General features: G+C 33.6%; 1 protein-coding gene across 1 annotated transcript; it reads left to right on the top strand.

The window, feature by feature from the left end:
• The first annotated feature begins 225 nt into the window (after positions 1 to 225).
• On the top strand, positions 226 to 17,097 carry LOC137615480 (fatty acid-binding protein-like). Its single transcript, XM_068345394.1, has 4 exons — positions 226 to 389; positions 10,456 to 10,628; positions 10,854 to 10,961; positions 16,688 to 17,097. The coding sequence occupies exons 1-4, from the start codon at positions 323 to 325 to the stop codon at positions 16,736 to 16,738; spliced, it is 399 nt and encodes a 132-aa protein (XP_068201495.1). The 5' UTR covers positions 226 to 322; the 3' UTR covers positions 16,739 to 17,097.
• Positions 17,098 to 18,850: the final 1,753 nt, after the last annotated feature.

The raw sequence follows: 18,850 nt of genomic DNA, 5'->3' as shown, positions 1-18,850 counted from the left end.
CTAAATTTACAAAATGAGCACTCTCCTGTATCACAGTTAACATACGAAAGATTTGCCCAATATACTCCACATGGTTCAAACATACACGGATGTATAAAGGAATTTCGGCAACCTGACCAGAATTCAAATAAATGAGACGGAGAAACTTTATAAACACTTTAATGTGTCTAGAAGATAAGCCAGCAGCTTATCAGAAGTGGACGAATAAAAGGCACAAGCCGAGCCTCCTGCAGCTCACTCGGCCGCTGACTTACGCTGTGCAAACTAGCTCGCGCTCTCTCTCTCTCCGTTTGGTCCGACCGTTCATAGATTCGTTGTCAACATGTCCATCGAAGGAAAGTACAACCTGGATTCATCCGAAAACTTCGATGAGTTCATGAAGGTTCTTGGTAAGACTTTTGACGTGTTTCTTTTTTTTTTTTTTTTAAGATATTTTAGCGAACTGCATTATGCATATAGAAATTATCACTTATATTAACAAGTTTGTGATAACTATAAACTTTATTACTTCATGTTTTTTTCCTTTTATGTTTTTTTATGTTTTCTTTTTTTACGACGAATTGAACGTGTGCATTTAAAATGTGATTTTTGTTTATAATCGTCCTATGGTCACAAAATTGAATTTTATAATACCGCGATACGAAAATTTTTCTCTATATTCTCTTGGCCATGGATTATCTAAACAGAGGACCTACTTCAACATTAAAAACAAATCAAACATTATGCTGTGCAAGGCAATATTACATCAGGTGCCCTTTGTAAATATAAACTCCTTGAGATTCACAAATGATATCAATAATGATTTAAGAGCGATAACTTGATCATTCTATGCCATAATTATTATAAATTTCAACATAAACCATTGCATAGCTCAACAAAACTACATAAACTGTATTTATTGTTTTTATAGTCTATATATGAATTAATTGTTTTAATGTTGCTAATGTTTTTAAAAATATTTTATTTTAACTTTTCATTACCTCTTATATCGTTTACTTATTTCCTTGTCTCCTTTCCTCACTGGGCTATTTTTCCCTGTTGGATCCCTTGGGTTTATAGCATCTTGCTTTCCTAACTAGGGATATAGCTTGGCTAGTAGTAGTAGTAGTAATAATAATAATAATAATAATAATAATAATAATAATAATAATAATAATAATTTCAGTTATTCACTACCTCATAAAGCTTGATTTAATGAAAAGTTTAGCCACAAATTTTCCTAAAATTTTTTTCTAACTTATGAAATACATTTTCCTACAGTCGCTCGTTACCATCATTATTAGAATTGTCTCCATGACTTCCGAAATAATTTTCTTGTGTTTCGCAATCGGTAAAAGTTACTCTCATTCCTAGTATTAGATGTCATCATGATTTCCTAAAATCCTTGTTTTTTTTTTCTTGTTTTTTTTTTTTTTTTTTGAATCAGTAAAAGTTACTGTCATCACCACATTTATATAACATCATGATTTCCCCAAAATATTTGTTTCTCAAAATTGATCAAAACTGAACTGTCATATGTTTGCTGCGTGAAGGCTCCTTGAACTTTTTTTTTATTGATGGAAATAGCTTTGAACGCAACAAAAACTAGTATGTTTAGCTTTCTATACAGTGAAATCTTGTATGTTTAGCTTTCTATACAGTGAAATCTTGTATGTTTAGCTTCAAACACAACGAAAGCGTATATGTTTAGCTTTGAACTCCATTGAAAGTTTGTATGGATAGCTTTGAATGCAGAGAAAGCTTGTATGTTTAGCTTTGAACATAGCTAAAGCTTGTATAGACAGCTTTGAACGCAGAAAAAGCATATATGTTTAGCTTTGAACGCAGAGGAAGCTTGTATGTTTAGCTTTGAATTTAGCTAAAGCTTATATGTTTAGCTGTGAATGCAGAAAAAGCTTGGATGTTTAGCTTTGAAGGCAGAGAAAGGTTATACTGTAAGTTTAGTGAACTTTGTTTGTCTAGTGAAAGTGATTTGTGAAGGTTTTGCCATCAGAAAAGTTATGAGACGTTTTTGTTAAAGCTCGAAATATTTTTTGCAAATAATTTAGCGGACATATTTTTGTTTCTGGATCTTTTCTATTTTTGTTTCTTTGTTGTGTGATGCTCTCTCTCTCTCTCTCTCTCTCTCTCTCTCTCTCTCTCTCTCTCTCTCTCTCTCTCTCTCTCTCTCTCTCTCTCTCGTAAATAATAAGTGTAGGTTAAAATTGGTGATAGAAATGGCATACTGAGACTTGCCAAATATAGTTGAAATCCCGAGCAGGCGTGTGGCATTGAAGCGACCGAAAGATTAAATTAATAAAACTTTTATAAAAATCCGGAAAATTATGTAAATATGCATATGGAACCAAGTAACTAAAATGGGCGAAAACCTTCAAGGAATTTCTTATTCATAAAAGCTAGTTTTATAGAATATTTTAACAATATTTAAGCCCGATTTTAATATTTTACCTTCACAATATATTTATTGTTAATCAATTTTAAGTAACTTAGTGATATATATTTACTCGTTTAAACTAAACAGCTTCATATATATATATATATATATATATATATATATATATATATATATATATATATATATATATATGTATGTATATATAATCATCATCATCACCTCCTATGCCTATTGATGCAAATGGCCTCGGTTGGATTTAGCTACTCGTCTGTATCTTGAGCTCTTAAATCAACACTTCTCCACTAATCATCTACTTCACGCTTCAATGTCCTCAGCCATGTAGGCCCGGGTCTTCCAACTCTTCTAGTGCCTTGTGGAGCCCAGATAAAAGTTTGGTGAACAATATATATATATATATATATACATATATATATATACATATATATATATATATATATATATATATATATATATATATATACACACACACAAACACAGAGAGTATATATATAGACATCGAGTTAATCTTTTATGAAGATTACTTGCACAGCATTTCGTCTAAGGTCTATATATGTTCGTTTATGATTTAACCGTGGAATATTATTTACTTATTCATTTTTCTTCTGCACTAATATGTTTTTCCTGTTGTGGCTCTTAGGCTACACTGGCAAAAAAAAAAAAAAAAAAAATACAAAAAAAATCTGGAATAAATGTTGCCGGAAATTTACCGTTATAAAAACGGATATTTTGAGGTAACAGAGTGATTTTACGGTTACCAGCCCGTAAAAGATGATAAAGTAGTGTGAAATTACGATCACCTGTATTTTACTGAAATACGGAAAATTTTCAATTAAAATTACGCTTTTTTTAACAGTGTACAAGCCTTTTGATTTCTAAGTAGGGTTACAGACTGACTAATTATAATAATGATAAAAATAACAACAACAACAACAACAACAACAACAACAACAACAACAACAACAATAATAATAATAATAATAATGGTAACAACAACAGCAATAATAATACCTTAAAATGCTTTCCAAGAAAATAATTCCAAAAATTCAATACCACAGTCTCCATATCAGTTTAAATAAAGTTAAGGGAGCATAGCCAGTCTTGGAATGAAAAGAACAAGAAAGGAACAAAGAATCTCCCAACCATAGACAACCCATACCTAAGCATCATCAAATGTACTTTATACATTGGCTCATCTTAAAAGGCTCTCAAGTTACCCGCATCCAAATCTACTTTGCCTAATTCTAGAGATTCGCCACCATCGTCCCATTGTCTTGGGTTTTACCCACACGATTTACAGGTACTTTTCGGTACACTATGATTAGAGACCCACTCAACGTTTCGGGTCAAAGGGAGGACTAGATACGAGAGGTTAGGACATAGCAACATAGGGGTCGTACCTTCATGGCGACACAATGTTCTCTCGGGGTTGAACTCTTGTGTGCATCCCGTGATGAATGCTTTACATATTTCCGTAAATATATTTTCGTCGTCTTATCCTGATTTAAAGAAGCTGTATTTAAATCTCTGTAAATTCTTCTTTGTTGTCTTATCCTGATTCAACGAAGCAACATTTAAATCTCCGCAAACATAACTTCGTCGAATTATCCTGATTTAATAAAGGAGTATTCAAATCTTCGTAAATATATCTTCGTCGTCTTATCCTGATTTAATAAAGCAGTATTTAAATCTCCGTAAATTTTTCATTGTTGTCTTATTCAGACGTAATGAAGCAGTATTTAAATCTCCGCAAATTCTTCTTCGTCGTCTTATCCTAATTTAATGAATCAGTATTTAATCTCCGTAGATTCTTCTTCGTCGTCTTATCCTGATTTAATGAATCAGTATTTAATCTCCGTAGATTCTTCTTCGTCGTCTTATCCTGATTTAATGTAGCAGTATTTAAATCACCATAAATTCTTCTTTGTTGTCTTATCCAGATTTAATGAAGCAGTATTTAAATCTCCGTAAATTCTTTTGTCTCCTTATCTGATTTAATGAAGCAGTATTTAAATCACCGTAAATTCTTCTTTGTTTTCTTAACCTGATTTAATGAAGCAACATTTAAACATACCAGAAAATACAGCCAAATGCTGCTACTGATTGACTAAATTCACCTCCTGTCACGCATCGCTATAAGATCCATCAAGCTCTTAGAAGAATTCACTTTCGTTGAAGGTCGTCATTTTGAGATAAGATGGATGTTCGGATGCTTGAAATAAATCGTTAGATATTGAAATCAATCTCTTATCGCTACAGCAACGCCAGCATGATAATGAACTGTTGATGAAAGATGTGATTACATTGGCGTCTGAAGCATACTAGGGCGATTTTAGCATGAGGTGTTTTAGTATATTTCGGTTTGCATGCGTGTATAGAAGCATTACCATTGACTAATTATATACTACTTCACTCATTTCTTAATTTCTTTACTTAGATTTCTTATTTCTCCATATGGTATGGATACTTTATTTAGTTGAAAATGATAATAATAATAATAATAATAATAATAATAATAATAATAATAATAATAATAATAATATCTGTTTTGACGTTGTTACTGTTTGTCAAATGATTTACTTATTTCCTTTCCTCACTGGCCTATTTTTCCCTGTTGGAGCCTTTTGGGCTTATATCATCTTGCTTTTCCAACTAGGGTTGTAGCCTGGCTAGTAATAATAATAATAATAATAATAATAATAATAATAATAATAATAATATCTGTTTTGAAGTTTTTACTGATTGTAGAATGATTTATTGTTAATTAGTTCTCATCATTTATTTGTTTCCTTATTTCCTTTCCTCACTGGGCTACTTTCCCCTGTTGGAGCCCTTGAGCTTATAGCATCTTGCTTTTCCAACTAGGGTTGTAGCTTGGCTAATAATAATAATAATAATAATAATAATAATAATAATAATAATAATAATAATAATAATATTATTATCATTTCTATCATTATAAACCCCACTTTACAAATATAATAAAGGCTAAAGTTGTCCACTGCAGAAATGAGAAACAACTTATAATGAAGTAGATTAATAATGAGTTATCTTCAGGACGCATTACTTCATTTTCATATCCCTGATTAGATAATTTCTCATCGTGTGACTGTTCCCCCTTGAACATTTGCTAATGGAGGACCAAAGTCTCTTGGTTAATGATAAGTCAACCGGCTTCTAGAGTACAAAAAATTTGAGGCTGATATCAATGTGAATATCTGTTTGGTCGTTTGTACTTATATCTTTATTATTATTATTATTATTATTATTATTATTATTATTAATAATAATATTATTATTATTATTATTATTATTATTATTATTGTCACTATTATTATTATTATTATTATTATTATTATTATTATTATTATTATTAGGTAAGCTACAACCCTAATTGGAACATCAGGATGCTATAAACCCAAGGGCTCCAATAGGGGAAAATAGCCCAGTGAGGAAAGGAAATAAGGACATAAATAAACTATAAGAGAAGTAATAAACAATTAAAATGAAATATTAGATCTTTCATATATAAACTATAAAAACTTAAAAAAAATGAGAAAGAGAAATAAGATAGAATAGTGTGCCCGAGTGTACCATCAAACAAGAGAACTCTAACCATACACAGTGGAACTCTTTCCTTGACAGCAACCAGAGCCAGACTTAATTCGCGACTGATATATAAAGAATTTAAAGGTTTGAAGGTTTAAACGACTGTGACATTACCATATCAAGCAGGACAATGCCTAAGAGACTGGCTATATATATTATAAGATCAGCGCTCAAGCCCCTCTCCAGTCAAGCTAGGACCAAGGAGGGCTAGGCAATGGCTGCTGATGGGTGTGACAGGGTGCTTTCCTTCAGAGCGAGGTGTACCAAGAATTCCTGCGTCCAACTGTATATAGGAGACGAACGACTGTAGTTGGTTAAAGATAATGTGAATAAATACTCAATGAATTACTTGAAGACGAAGAAATATGGTAGTATCGATTAATAGTCTTGGGTGGTAAATTCTTTCAATTCATGGGTCGAACGCAATAATATCAGTATTTGCTTATCATACCATGAGGAAAGCCTTTTTTTGCCTTCATATCCGGGTAGACGGACGACTCACAGATTACAAGTGAGCGAGCAATTCTGAAATGAACGAATCTTGTTCCTCGTCATATTCGGATCACGTTTTGTTTAGATTTGGCCAAAATCCTCAACTCATGTTTACGGAGAACATTCGAGACGAGACGAAGATTATTATTCAAGTACGGTTATAAACAGGAGCGTTTCAGTTATACCCAATTTGCGAGGTTCTAATTGCTTTTATAACTATACTACACAGACCTGTAATTCATCATAATGGATGCAGATTTTATTGCAAACCCCAAAAGGTATCCTGACCAGCCGATATTTCTTCATAAAAGACATTTCAATCTGAAATATAATCATAATTGTGGTTTTATCAATAAGGCCATGAAGTAAATTTGATTCACACACACAACTATATATATATATATATATATATATATATATATATATATATATATATATATATATATATATATATATATATATATATCCCCAAGCCCCACCTCACCATCATCTGACCGCCAAATATCTGTCTAAATTTCGCCTCTCCATATTCTGACTGCTGGTTACACACACATGCACACACATTAAAATAAGGAATAGTGTAACACTTTTATATATATATATATATATATATATATATATATATATATATATATATATATATATATATATATATATATAAAATTGTGTTCCACTGTTCATTATTTTAACAAATCCGGAAGAGATTATTAAGTAAAACATGCAATTATCACGAGTAACAATAAACATTTCAGTCTAGAAACTAACACAGAGAGAGAGAGAGAGAGAGAGAGAGAGAGAGAGAGAGAGAGAGAGAGTCAACATTTACCATGTGGGCAATCTGGATGGCAACCGTACTACAGTACCACCCCCAGTGTTTACATCAACCCCGGACGATTGTTTACATTCTGTAAGGAACACTCACCCCGAGGAATGTGTATTTATCCTCCCAAAACTTGGTATATATCTGAGCGGTGGTTTAACTTACTGTTAAAGGAGTAATGAGTTTCGCTTTCTTTATGTTGAACAGAAGTATGTACATCTTTACCCTCAGAAGTAGAGTACAATAGCGCATGCCATTTTTCATGACGTAATTTTAAAGGCTAAGAGAATATCCATAACTTTTGAGCGTAACATAAATTAGCAGTATCTTTTCAGCTGAATCAAAAACATAAGTCTGGATTTTTTGCAACTATAAATTTTTGAAAATCCACCTATTTAACTGAATATTTTTGCTAAATAATATAACAATATCATTTTCATCTTTTTAAAGCAACTGATGTTGGGAACCAATGTCCAAGGTGCTAAGAATTATAGCATAATGGAAAATATCTATCTGGACAGCTCCTGCAAAAATTAAGTCTCAATTGAAAAAAATATACTTTGAAAATTAAATAGTCATCAATTATACCAATAGTTTGGAAAGGTTCTCGGGAGAATGTTGATATACTTTAAAATCATTTAGTCCTCTGTGTAATTTACTCTTTTCAAGATATAAAATTACGTCATCAACATAAAAATATCATCATTATATGCTTAATTACATCTCTGTCACATTGATGACGATAAATTTAATCATCAAATAATTAGCTATGCATGTTTGTTGGATTATTATTATTATTGTTATTATTATTATTATTATTACTATTATTATTACAAGTTAAGCTACACCCCTAGGTGGAAAAGCAGGATTCTATAAGGCCAAGGGCTCCAACAGGGAATAATATCCCAGGGAGGAAAGGAAACAAAGAAATAAACTACAAGACAATTACCAAACAATTAAAATATAACATTCTTATGACAGTAACAATATTAAAAGAGATCTTCAATACATTACCCATTACTGCAGGACCACCAGAGGTCATTTCGAGTGCAATGCCAAGTCAGGGGTATTTCAGTGCAATGGATGAGTCAGTCTTACCCAGTTCTGTATATAAGGAGTCATCTTTGTATCTAGCTTGAGCGTGCTCACTATAACAGACGATGTCTCTTACTTACTTGGAAATGAGTTCAAATGTATAAATTTTTCTTAATTGGGTGCTATTATCATTATAAGTTCAATTATATACGATTTTCTTTATTTATTTATTTATTTATTATTATTATTATTATTATTATTATTATTACTAGCCAAGCTAAAACCCTAGTTGGAAAAGCAAGATGCTATAAGCCCAAGGGCTCCAAAAGGGAAAAATAGCCAGTGAGGAAAGGAAATAAGGAAATAAATAAACGATGAGGAACAATTAATAAATTATTCTATTTGCTGTTAATATCATTAGCTTCTATGTTTTTATTATCATTATACAACATACGTACTGCATAATGTAGAAAAAGTAAAAAATAAGTTCAATTATAGTTAACAAGCAAACTTCCTATGACTGGAATTACCAATGCAAAAAAAAATTAAAAGAATAATAAAGTAAACGGTTAGTCAACTGACACTGAGAGAGAGAGAGAGAGAGAGAGAGAGAGAGAGAGAGAGAGAGAGAGAGAGAGAGAGAGAGAGAGAGAGAGAGAGAACAATTGCTGATTTGTGCATTCCTTCACAGTTCTTTCCGTCGTTATGGTCAGCGTTCACGAATGACACAGCATCACCTGAGTAACAACTGAGATTCTCTCTCTCTCTCTCTCTCTCTCTCTCTCTCTCTCTCTCTCTCTCTCTCTCTCTCTCTCTCTCACTCTCTGTATACACACACACACACACACACACACACACACACACATATATATATATATGTATATATATATATATATATATATATATATATATATATATATATATATATATATATATATATATATATACAGTATATATATACACACACTCACACACTAGTGTAAGCGACCCGTGAAAAATGGCGGCTAAATATTTAGATAAGCACATACACAGGTTCAATCCTTACCAACCACTCCCCTTTCCTAACTACTACCCCTCTCACCAGGGTATGACTACTTCTTCTCCCTTTACCTGAAGGACAGCGAGAGACCGAGTAGTTATATGTCTGCGACAGTCAATGAGCGTGAACTGAAATGTATGTATGTATGTATGTATACATATATATATATATATATATATATATATATATATATATATATATATATATATACATATATATATATGTGTGTATATATATGTATATATACGTATATATATAGATTGTATGAATTTTAAATATATATATATATATATATATATATATATATATATATATATATATATATATATATATATATATATATATATATATATATACATTTATATATATATCCGGACATTCGCTCTATTATTACATTAGCAATGAACCAGAGATGAGCCAAGGAAGATAGAAATCGCTCTGCCAATAGTTTTTAACGAAAAGAGAAGCGCTAACAGATGTAAAATTTATATAATGGAAAACTGTTTAACAAATTCTAAACGAAAGAAAGTGGTGAAGAATAATTTACCCAATAAAAATAACCTGAATTTCATCTCAAATTTTTCTTTTGTTGTACAAAATATTAATACGTCCAAGATACTCATTAGACTTAACTTTTCTTGTATCCTCTGAGTATGGGCTGGAGAAGTGAATTTGGGGTAGCCCCTTTCATTATCGTCAGCATTTGTGGTAGTCCTCATTATAGAGGAGATAAATAGGCCTAACTCTATATTTCCATTTTTTAAAACTAGATTACTACCATCGGAGCCTGAAGTACTTCTCCAACAGTTTATATCATGATTAATGTTGCTGTGCTTGTTATCATAAATTCTAATTGCTTTTACAACTAGATTATCACCACTGGAGTCTGGAATAGTCCTACTAATACTTTTATCATGATTAATGTTGCTGTGTTTGTTGTAAATTCTATTTGCTTTTACAACTAGATTATTACCACTGGAGTCTGGAATAGTCCTACTACCCTTTTTATCATTATTAACGTTGCTGTGTTTGTTATCGTAAACACAGGAGTTGGACTAATGATGAGGAAACTTGGCGCCACGACCAAACCCACAGTCGAGATCATCAACGACAACGGCGAGTGGAAAGTGAAGACAACGACCGCCATGAACTCAACAGAAATCAAATTCAAAATGGGAGAAGAGTTCTCAGAAACCACCTACGATGGAAGGGAATGCAAGGTGAGAGAGAGAGAGAGAGAGAGAGAGAGAGAGAGAGAGAGAGAGAGAGATTTGCTTGAATTAGTCATAACTCGAAATTCTTCTGTTGTTATTCTTATTATAAGTAGTTTCATGTGCCCACTGCTTAACGAGATTCAATTGGTAATACTGAACTGAAATGTTGTTCTTTGTACAACTTCCCATACTACGGGGCTTGACTATCTCGTCTTCTCTTTCATATTGAAGACCAAATTCACCATCGAAGACGGGAACAAACTGCTGCAGGTCCAGAACGCTACCAAGGGAAAGAGCGCCAAATTCACCAGGGAATTCACTGATACACAGATGATTATGGTAAGTTCTTGCAAGTCTAACATTTTCACCTTTTTTTGTGAGCAATGTCCTGCTTGGTCAGACATTGTGGTAAGTTCTTGCAATTCTAACATTTTCACCCTTGTTATGAGCAATTTCCTGCTTAGTCAGACATTATGTTAAGTTCTTACAAGTCTAACATTTTCACCCTTTTTGTGAGCTATGTCCTGCTTAGTCAGACAATATGGGAATTTCTTGCAAGTCTAACATTTTCACCCTTTTTGTGAGAAATATTCTGTTTAGTCAGACATTATGTTAAGTTATTGCAAGTCTAACATTTTCACCCTTTTTGTAAGCAATGTCCTGCTTAGTCAGACATTATGGTAAGTTCTTGCAAGTCTAACATTTTCACCCTTGTTGTGAGCAATGTCCTGCTTAGTCAGACATTATGTTAAGTTCTTACAAGTCTAACCTTTTTCACCCTTTTTGTGAGCAATGGTCTGCTGTGTTGGACATTCTCCAGGGGGACTAACTCGTTCAACTTATTTTACATGTAGAGGTAGATAGACAGCAAGGCTGAGGGTGGTCCTATGTTTTGGAAAGACAAAGGCAAGCTTACATGCATTCATATCCAGAGTCTTGAACTATACTTTACTGAGTGAAGAATACACAAGAGATGTCTTATTATTATTATTATTATTATTATTATTATTATTACTATTATTATCATTATTATTATTATTATTATTATTATTATTATTACTACTACTTGCTAAGCTACAATCCTAGTTGGAAAAGCAGCAAGCTATAAACTCAACGGCTCCAACAGGGAAAATAGTCCAGTAAGGAGAGGAAATAAGGAGACATGCTGTAATAGTGCGCCAGAATGTACCCTTAGGCGAAAAGAATACATATAAAGTGAGGTAAATAGAGCTTTAATGCATCATAAGGCGCGAAACTTTCACATACAAACCGAGGTGAAACCGGTTGATACGGTTCACAGTTCCGGCACTTGAGATAAAAATATACCGGTTCCTTATCGACGGGGCTTATCATTACACGGGGGGGGGGGGGGGGGGGGGATAATTACTCACTACCTTTCACGTCCAACAAGAGACCCCAAGCTAAAAGGCAATGGCTGTGAATGAGGATGTAACATCTCTCCATTAATTGCTGTTGATTCTGAGGATTTCGGAGAATCGTGTAGAGTTCAGTGACATTAACGAGCAGTGATTAGATTCTATTCAATTCTCTCTCTCTCTCTCTCTCTCTCTCTCTCTCTCTCTCTCTCTCTCTCTCTCTCTCTCGCCTGCAATTTTCAAAGGAGGGCAGTGGAGATCGAAGACTTAAATTCAGGTATTCGATATAAGCCCAGGGGCTCCAACAGGGAAAATAGCCCAGTGAGGAAAGGAAACAAAGAAAAATAAAATATTCTATGAAGAGCAACATTAAAATAAATATCTATATATACTATAAAAAAATTAACAAAACAAGAAGAGAAAAAAAATAGAACAGTCTGTCCGAGTGCACCCTCAAGGAAGAGAACTCTAACCCAAGACAGTCGAAGACCATGATACAGAGACTATGGCACTATCCAAGACTAGAGAACATTGGTTTCGATTTTGGAGTGCCCTTCTCCTAGAAGAGCTTTTTACCATAGCTAAAGAGTCTCTTCTACCCTTACCAAGGGGAAAGTAGCCACTGAACAAATACATTGCTGTAGTTAACCCTTTGAACGAGGAAGAATTGTTTGGTAATCTCAGTGTTGTTAGGTGTATGAGGACATAGGAGAATACGTAAAGAATAGGGACATCCGCAAACAAGCACATAACACAATTGTACTTACTAATCACCCGTGTAGAAGATAAAAGACCTGAGCAAGTGCACCCGTACCGAGTCATCCATGAGCATGTCATTACGTCAGCCTTCCCTGGGCTGGGACTGTCCTACCCTGGGGGTAAGGAGAACAAATATCTAGTCTACCGGAAACGTTGCATTGAAGAGATGGCAAATGTTTAAAATAGAGGCAAACGTTTTCCAGTTCTTCCAGGCCTTAAAACATTTTTCTTGATGAAAGAAGCAAGAAAATCATGCATAATATGATATAGATTTTGTCACTGCACAGACCAATAAGATATCAAGGATGCTTATCATTATTATTATTGTTATTATTAGCTACAGATCCCTAGTTGTAAAAGCAGGATGCTAAAAGCCCTAGAGCTCCAACGGGGAAAATAGTCCAGTGAGGAAATGAAATACGGAAAAAGATAGAAAAGTGTGCCTGAGTGTATCAAGAAATTAACATCGACTCCATATCCGTCTTAGTTTTACGAAATGTATAAGTTCATGTAGTAAGTACAATCAAGAATACTCGGATATCAATAAAAGCTATTTACTAAAAATATGGTGATGCTATTCAAGCACCGTTTGATTGACTAAAATTCCGGTTTTCTAACCAATTCACGTAAATTAAACATTACTCAGTGATCATCTCTCATTCAGAGAAAACATTCGTCTGAGGACTTCTGAGTAACCATCATCTCGCAATGTAATTTTGTATATAAATCAAATCACGGTGTGAAAATGTCAGGATATCATATACCATTCACTCTACGATTTGAAATGGATTCCCATTTGTGGTGCTCTAAGTATGCATTGTGTAAAAAAAAAAATTGTTGCCAGGCATTTACCATTTCAAAAACGGATATATTGACGTGAAGTTGTGATATTACGGTCATCAACCCGTAAAAGATGATAACAAAGTATGGGAAAAATTACGGTCACCTGTATTTTACTGAAATACAGCTGAGAACAGTATATTTTTACGGAGAATTTCAGAATGATATTACGGATTTTTAACAGTGTCGGAGCACTAGCACTAAGGAGAGCCAAATTTAAAAGAAATTGGATGGTAAAGACAGCTGACAATGAAGGCAGCAATTTCCATAGAGCTCTTCTAGGAGAAGGACACTCCAAAATAAAACCATTGTTCTCTAGTGCCATAGTCTCTGTACCATGGTCTTTCACGGTCTTGGGCTAGCGTTCTATTGCTTGAGGGTACATTCGGGCACACTATTCTATCTATATATCTTCATCTTATTTTGTTAACTATAGCATCCTGCTTTTCTAACTAGGATTGTACCTTGGCAAGTAATAATAATAATAAGAACAATGATACTACTACTACTACTACTACTACTACTACTACTACTACTACTACTACTACTACTAATAATAATAATAATAATAATGATTTGCGGAAAACTCAAGTCTTAATATGATCTTCCTTATCCGGCAGTTTTGAATCGGTGGAACTTCAGAAGTTCAAACCTGCAGGTTGACAGAAGAATCTCCTCATATTGTTTATAGGACGAATGTATTTTAACGTTGTTACTGTTCTTAAGATAGTTTATATAGTTATCCTATTTCCATATTCCCTTTCCTCATTGGGCTATTTTCCCTGTTGAAGCCCTTAGGCTTATAGCATCCTACTCTTCCGACTAGGTTTGTAGCTTAGCTGCTAATAATAATAATAATAATAATAATAATAATAATAATAATAATAATAATAATGCAATCTCCAATAGATTTAGTAGATTTGAGAACAAAGCCCTCAGAAGGATATTGAGAGTTGAATGACAGGACAGGATTAGAAATGAAACTATAAGAGAGATTACTCGAGTGTCATATGTGGATGAGATCACGATGAGGGGTAGATGGAGATGGTTTGGGTACGCTCTTCGCACTCCCCAAGAGATATTAGTTCACCAAACGTTCAGCTGGGCTCCACAAGGCACTAGAAGAGTTGGAAGACCCAGGCCTACATGGCTGAGGACTATGAAGCGCGAGGTAGATGATGAATGGAGAAGTATTGAATTAAAAGCTCAAGATAGAGACGACTGGGGAAATCTAACCGAGGCCCTTTGCGTCATTAGGCATAGGAGGAGATGATGATGATGATGATGAAAACTGATTTGGATAGGTGGCCATATCTAACAAAGATTTGTTGAAAAAAAAATTCCTTGTATTAAGTTGGATGTTACTAATGAAGTATTTGTTCTTTGATAACTATGTAGATAAAAACCATACAATCTAAATATGGAATTTTACCTTCATCTACTAAAATTTTAATCAATCTTAAGAGTAACTGGAGTAGCACCAATGTTCTTAAGAATAAGGGAATTTAAAGGATTAGAAGAAAGAAGAGTAATTTTCATCATGATAAAAACAGGTTTAATATAATGAAAAGTCTCATTTGTTCGCTCAAGTCTGGTCCTAAAAATACAGTTATAAATGAATTTGTATGGGGGAATCTTATCAGTGTTTGTGGATATGTTTGCGCTTCACAATCGATAGTTATCTTTACCTACTCTACAAATATTATTTTTTTTCAAGTACCACTCGAATTGTTCTTATCTATCATCTTTGTTCCCCCTGTCTAATTTGACTTGAGTCTCTGATAACCTCTACAAAGTCCCATTAATGGCATTGACCTCCAGACGCTGCTATCAGGATTATAAGTGGAAAAGTAGTATAATCTCCGACGCTTCAAAATACGTTTGTCTTATCTGTCTCCATATTCTGTGACCGGTGATTTTATAGATACTTTGAAACTCCCGTTGTCTGTCCTTTGTCTGTATGTTGTGACAATGAAAAGTTAGCTTTCCAGATAACGCTAAAATGGATCATTTATTATTATTATTATTATTACTAGCCAAGCTACAGCCCTAGTTGGAAAAGCAAGATGCTATAAGCCCAAAGGCTCCAATAGGGAAAAATAGCCCAGTGAGGAAAGGAAATAAGGAAATAAATAAATGATGAGAACAAGTTAAAAATGAATCATTCTAAAACAGTAACAATGTCAAAACAGATATGTCCTATATAAACTATTAACAACGTCAAAAACAGATATGTCATATATAAACTATAAAAAGACTCATGTCAGCCTGGTCAACATAGAAATATTTGCTCCAACTTTGAACTTTTGAAGCTCTACTGATTCAACTACCCCGATTAGGAAGATCATTCCACAACTTGGTAACAGCTGGAATAAAACTTCTAGAATACTGTCTAGTATTGAGCCTCATGATGGATGTCTCTTCTACAGTACGTATAGTCTTTAGAAAATCTGCCAATAAACCCTCTATGACATAGCCATATTTCTTTGACTTGAAGAGATTGTCTCTTCTATGTTTAATCTAAGAAAATCTGCCAATAAACCCTCTATGACATAGCCATATTTCTTTGCCCCGTAGAGGTTGTCTCTTTTATGTTTAATCTAAAAAAATCTGCCAATAAACCCTATATGACTTAGCCATATCCCTTTGACCAGTAGAGGTAGTCTCTTCTATGTTTCGTGAAAGAAAGTCTGCCAATAAATTTTCCATCACTTAGCCATATTTCTTTGCCTGGTATAGGTTGCCTCTTCTACGGAGACTATGAAAGTCTGCCAATAAATTTCCCATGACTTAGCCATGAATCTTTGCCTTGTAGAGGTTACCTCTTCTACGTTTAGTGTAAGAAAGTCTGCCTTTAAATTTTCCATCACTTAGCCATATTTCTTTGCCTTGTAGAGGTTGCCTCTTCTACGACTAGTCTAAGAAAGTTTGCCAATATATTTTCCATGACATAGGCATGTTTCTCTACCAATAAACCCTCTATGACTTAGCCTTGTTTCTTTGCCTTATAGAGGTTGCCTCTTCTACGTTTAGTCTAAAGAAATCTGCCAACGAACTCTCCATAACTTTGCCATATCTCTGCTCCTACAGACCTGCGAGTGTGACGGAGTGGTTGCCAAGCGTATCTACAAGCGCCAGTGAGAAGCCCGGAGAGGGGGCATCACCATCAGCCAGTCAAGCAGTTTTCCATCTTTTAACTCTAAAAAAATCACAACTCATCCTGAATTCCCAATGTTTCTGCAGCCTTTTCTTGCAATAGCATCTCATCATTACTCATATGAAACAATTGTATCCACGTTTTTACCTACTTTTTTTTTTGTTATATTCTCTCACTAATTATTATTTGTTATAAAGCTTTTAATTATTTGGAAAAAACAACTATCAGTGATAAAAAATTTATCATGAATCTGCTCTACATAAGCTATATATTTGCATTTATACAGATCAAGAGTTTCATTAAATAAAAAATCACTATTTTCTTAATAGTGAGTAGTATTATATATTTGGTTTTCAATATCCCTTAGCTAGTTGTAAAAAAACACATACATAAACATATATATGAACGTTTATCTATGTATATATACAAACACACACACACACAAACACACACACACACACACACATATATATATATATATATATATATATATATATATATATATATGTGTGTGTGTGTGTGTGTGAGTCTGTGGGCGCCTGTGAACGTATTTGTATGTACATATTCTGAATTATGATGTAAATATGAGTCTAATTCAATTGAATTGTCCCTATAGCTATATAATATTTTATAAATGGAATGAAGAAAGATATCAGGAGACAGAAAGTAGAATGGAACAAATTGTGGCAAAAAAAGAAAGAATTGTGAATGAAATAAGGTGCAGCGTTTGTTAGCTGGTAATGTATTATTATTATTATTATTATTATTATTATTATTTGATAAGCTATAACCCTAGTTGGTAAAACAGGATGCTATAAGCCCAGGGGCTCCAACAGGGAAAATAGCCTAGTGAGGAAAGGAAACAAGGAAAAACCAAATATTTTACGAAAAGTAACAACACCAAACTAGACCTCTCATATATAAACTATAAAAACTAACAAAATAAGAGGAAGAGAAATAAGATAGATTAGTGTACCAGAGTGTACCCTCAAGCAAGAGAACTCTAACCCAAGACAGTGGAAGACCATGGCACTACCCAAGACTAGAGAACAATGGTTTGATTTTGGAGTGTCCTTCTTGAAGAGTTGCTTACCATAGCTAAAGAGTCTCTTCTACCCTTACTAAGAGTAAAGTAGCCACTGAACAATTACAGTGCAGTAGTTAACCCCTTGGGTGAAGAAGAATTGTTTGGTAATCTCAGTGTTGTCAGGTGTAGGGAGACAGAGGAGAATATGTAATGCTAATTAAGAGACAGTAAAAATAAGGTGCAGATATTAATAAACTAGTTTTCATTATGTATATATACATCTCTCTCTCTCTCTCTCTCTCTCTCTCTCTCTCTCTCTCTCTCTCTCTCTCTCTCTCTCTCTCTCTCTCTCTCTCTCTATATATATATATATATATCATAATAATTGTAATGAGCTTGAAGATCGAGTGTTGACTTGAGCATGTTACTCACATTATAGAAAATTGTCCTTTCCTGCTTGCATTAAAGGATCTCGAACTTCTTTACAATTCAGTGACAATTGCATCAGAAGTCTAAATTTCTTGCAAATTTAAGACTTGATCTCATAACAAATGATGAAGGAGGACCCCCCAACAAACTTTCAAGTTTCTTTAATTGTTCTTAGACTTACAGCATCGTAATATGTGGTCTTCCATTGTATAGTTTAATGTATAATCTTATACAATGCGTGACATGTATGCTTATTCCTAATGTTCGATTTTGTGGCACTGAATGGTCTCCCTACGACCCAAATTCCATCAATCATATAAACTTTTTGATCTATCAAAAACTGTTATAATTTGTAATGGTATGCAACACCAAAATGAATATCCTTTGTATTAACCATTCTTTGAATTTTAGGTTTAAAAGTATTTAGATTCTCAATGAACATAGCAGCAGTTGAAGAAGAAAATCTATAGTGGTGAGAAAATCACCTAGAATCCATTTTGAAGCTAAATCCAGCCAAAGTGAAGATTATCGGTTAATTCACGTATAAATTTTTATATAATTGTTCCAAACTATAGGGTTGTGGTGGCCGGTGCGGTAACGTCCCTGACTGGAGAACGCCAAAAAGGGGTTCGAGTCCCGC

This window comes from Palaemon carinicauda, chromosome 21, assembly GCF_036898095.1.
Source record: "Palaemon carinicauda isolate YSFRI2023 chromosome 21, ASM3689809v2, whole genome shotgun sequence".
Lineage (NCBI taxonomy): Eukaryota > Metazoa > Arthropoda > Malacostraca > Decapoda > Palaemonidae > Palaemon > Palaemon carinicauda.
The sequence above is the reverse complement of the archived record's forward strand: the minus strand, read 5'-3'. Positions and strand labels throughout refer to the sequence as shown.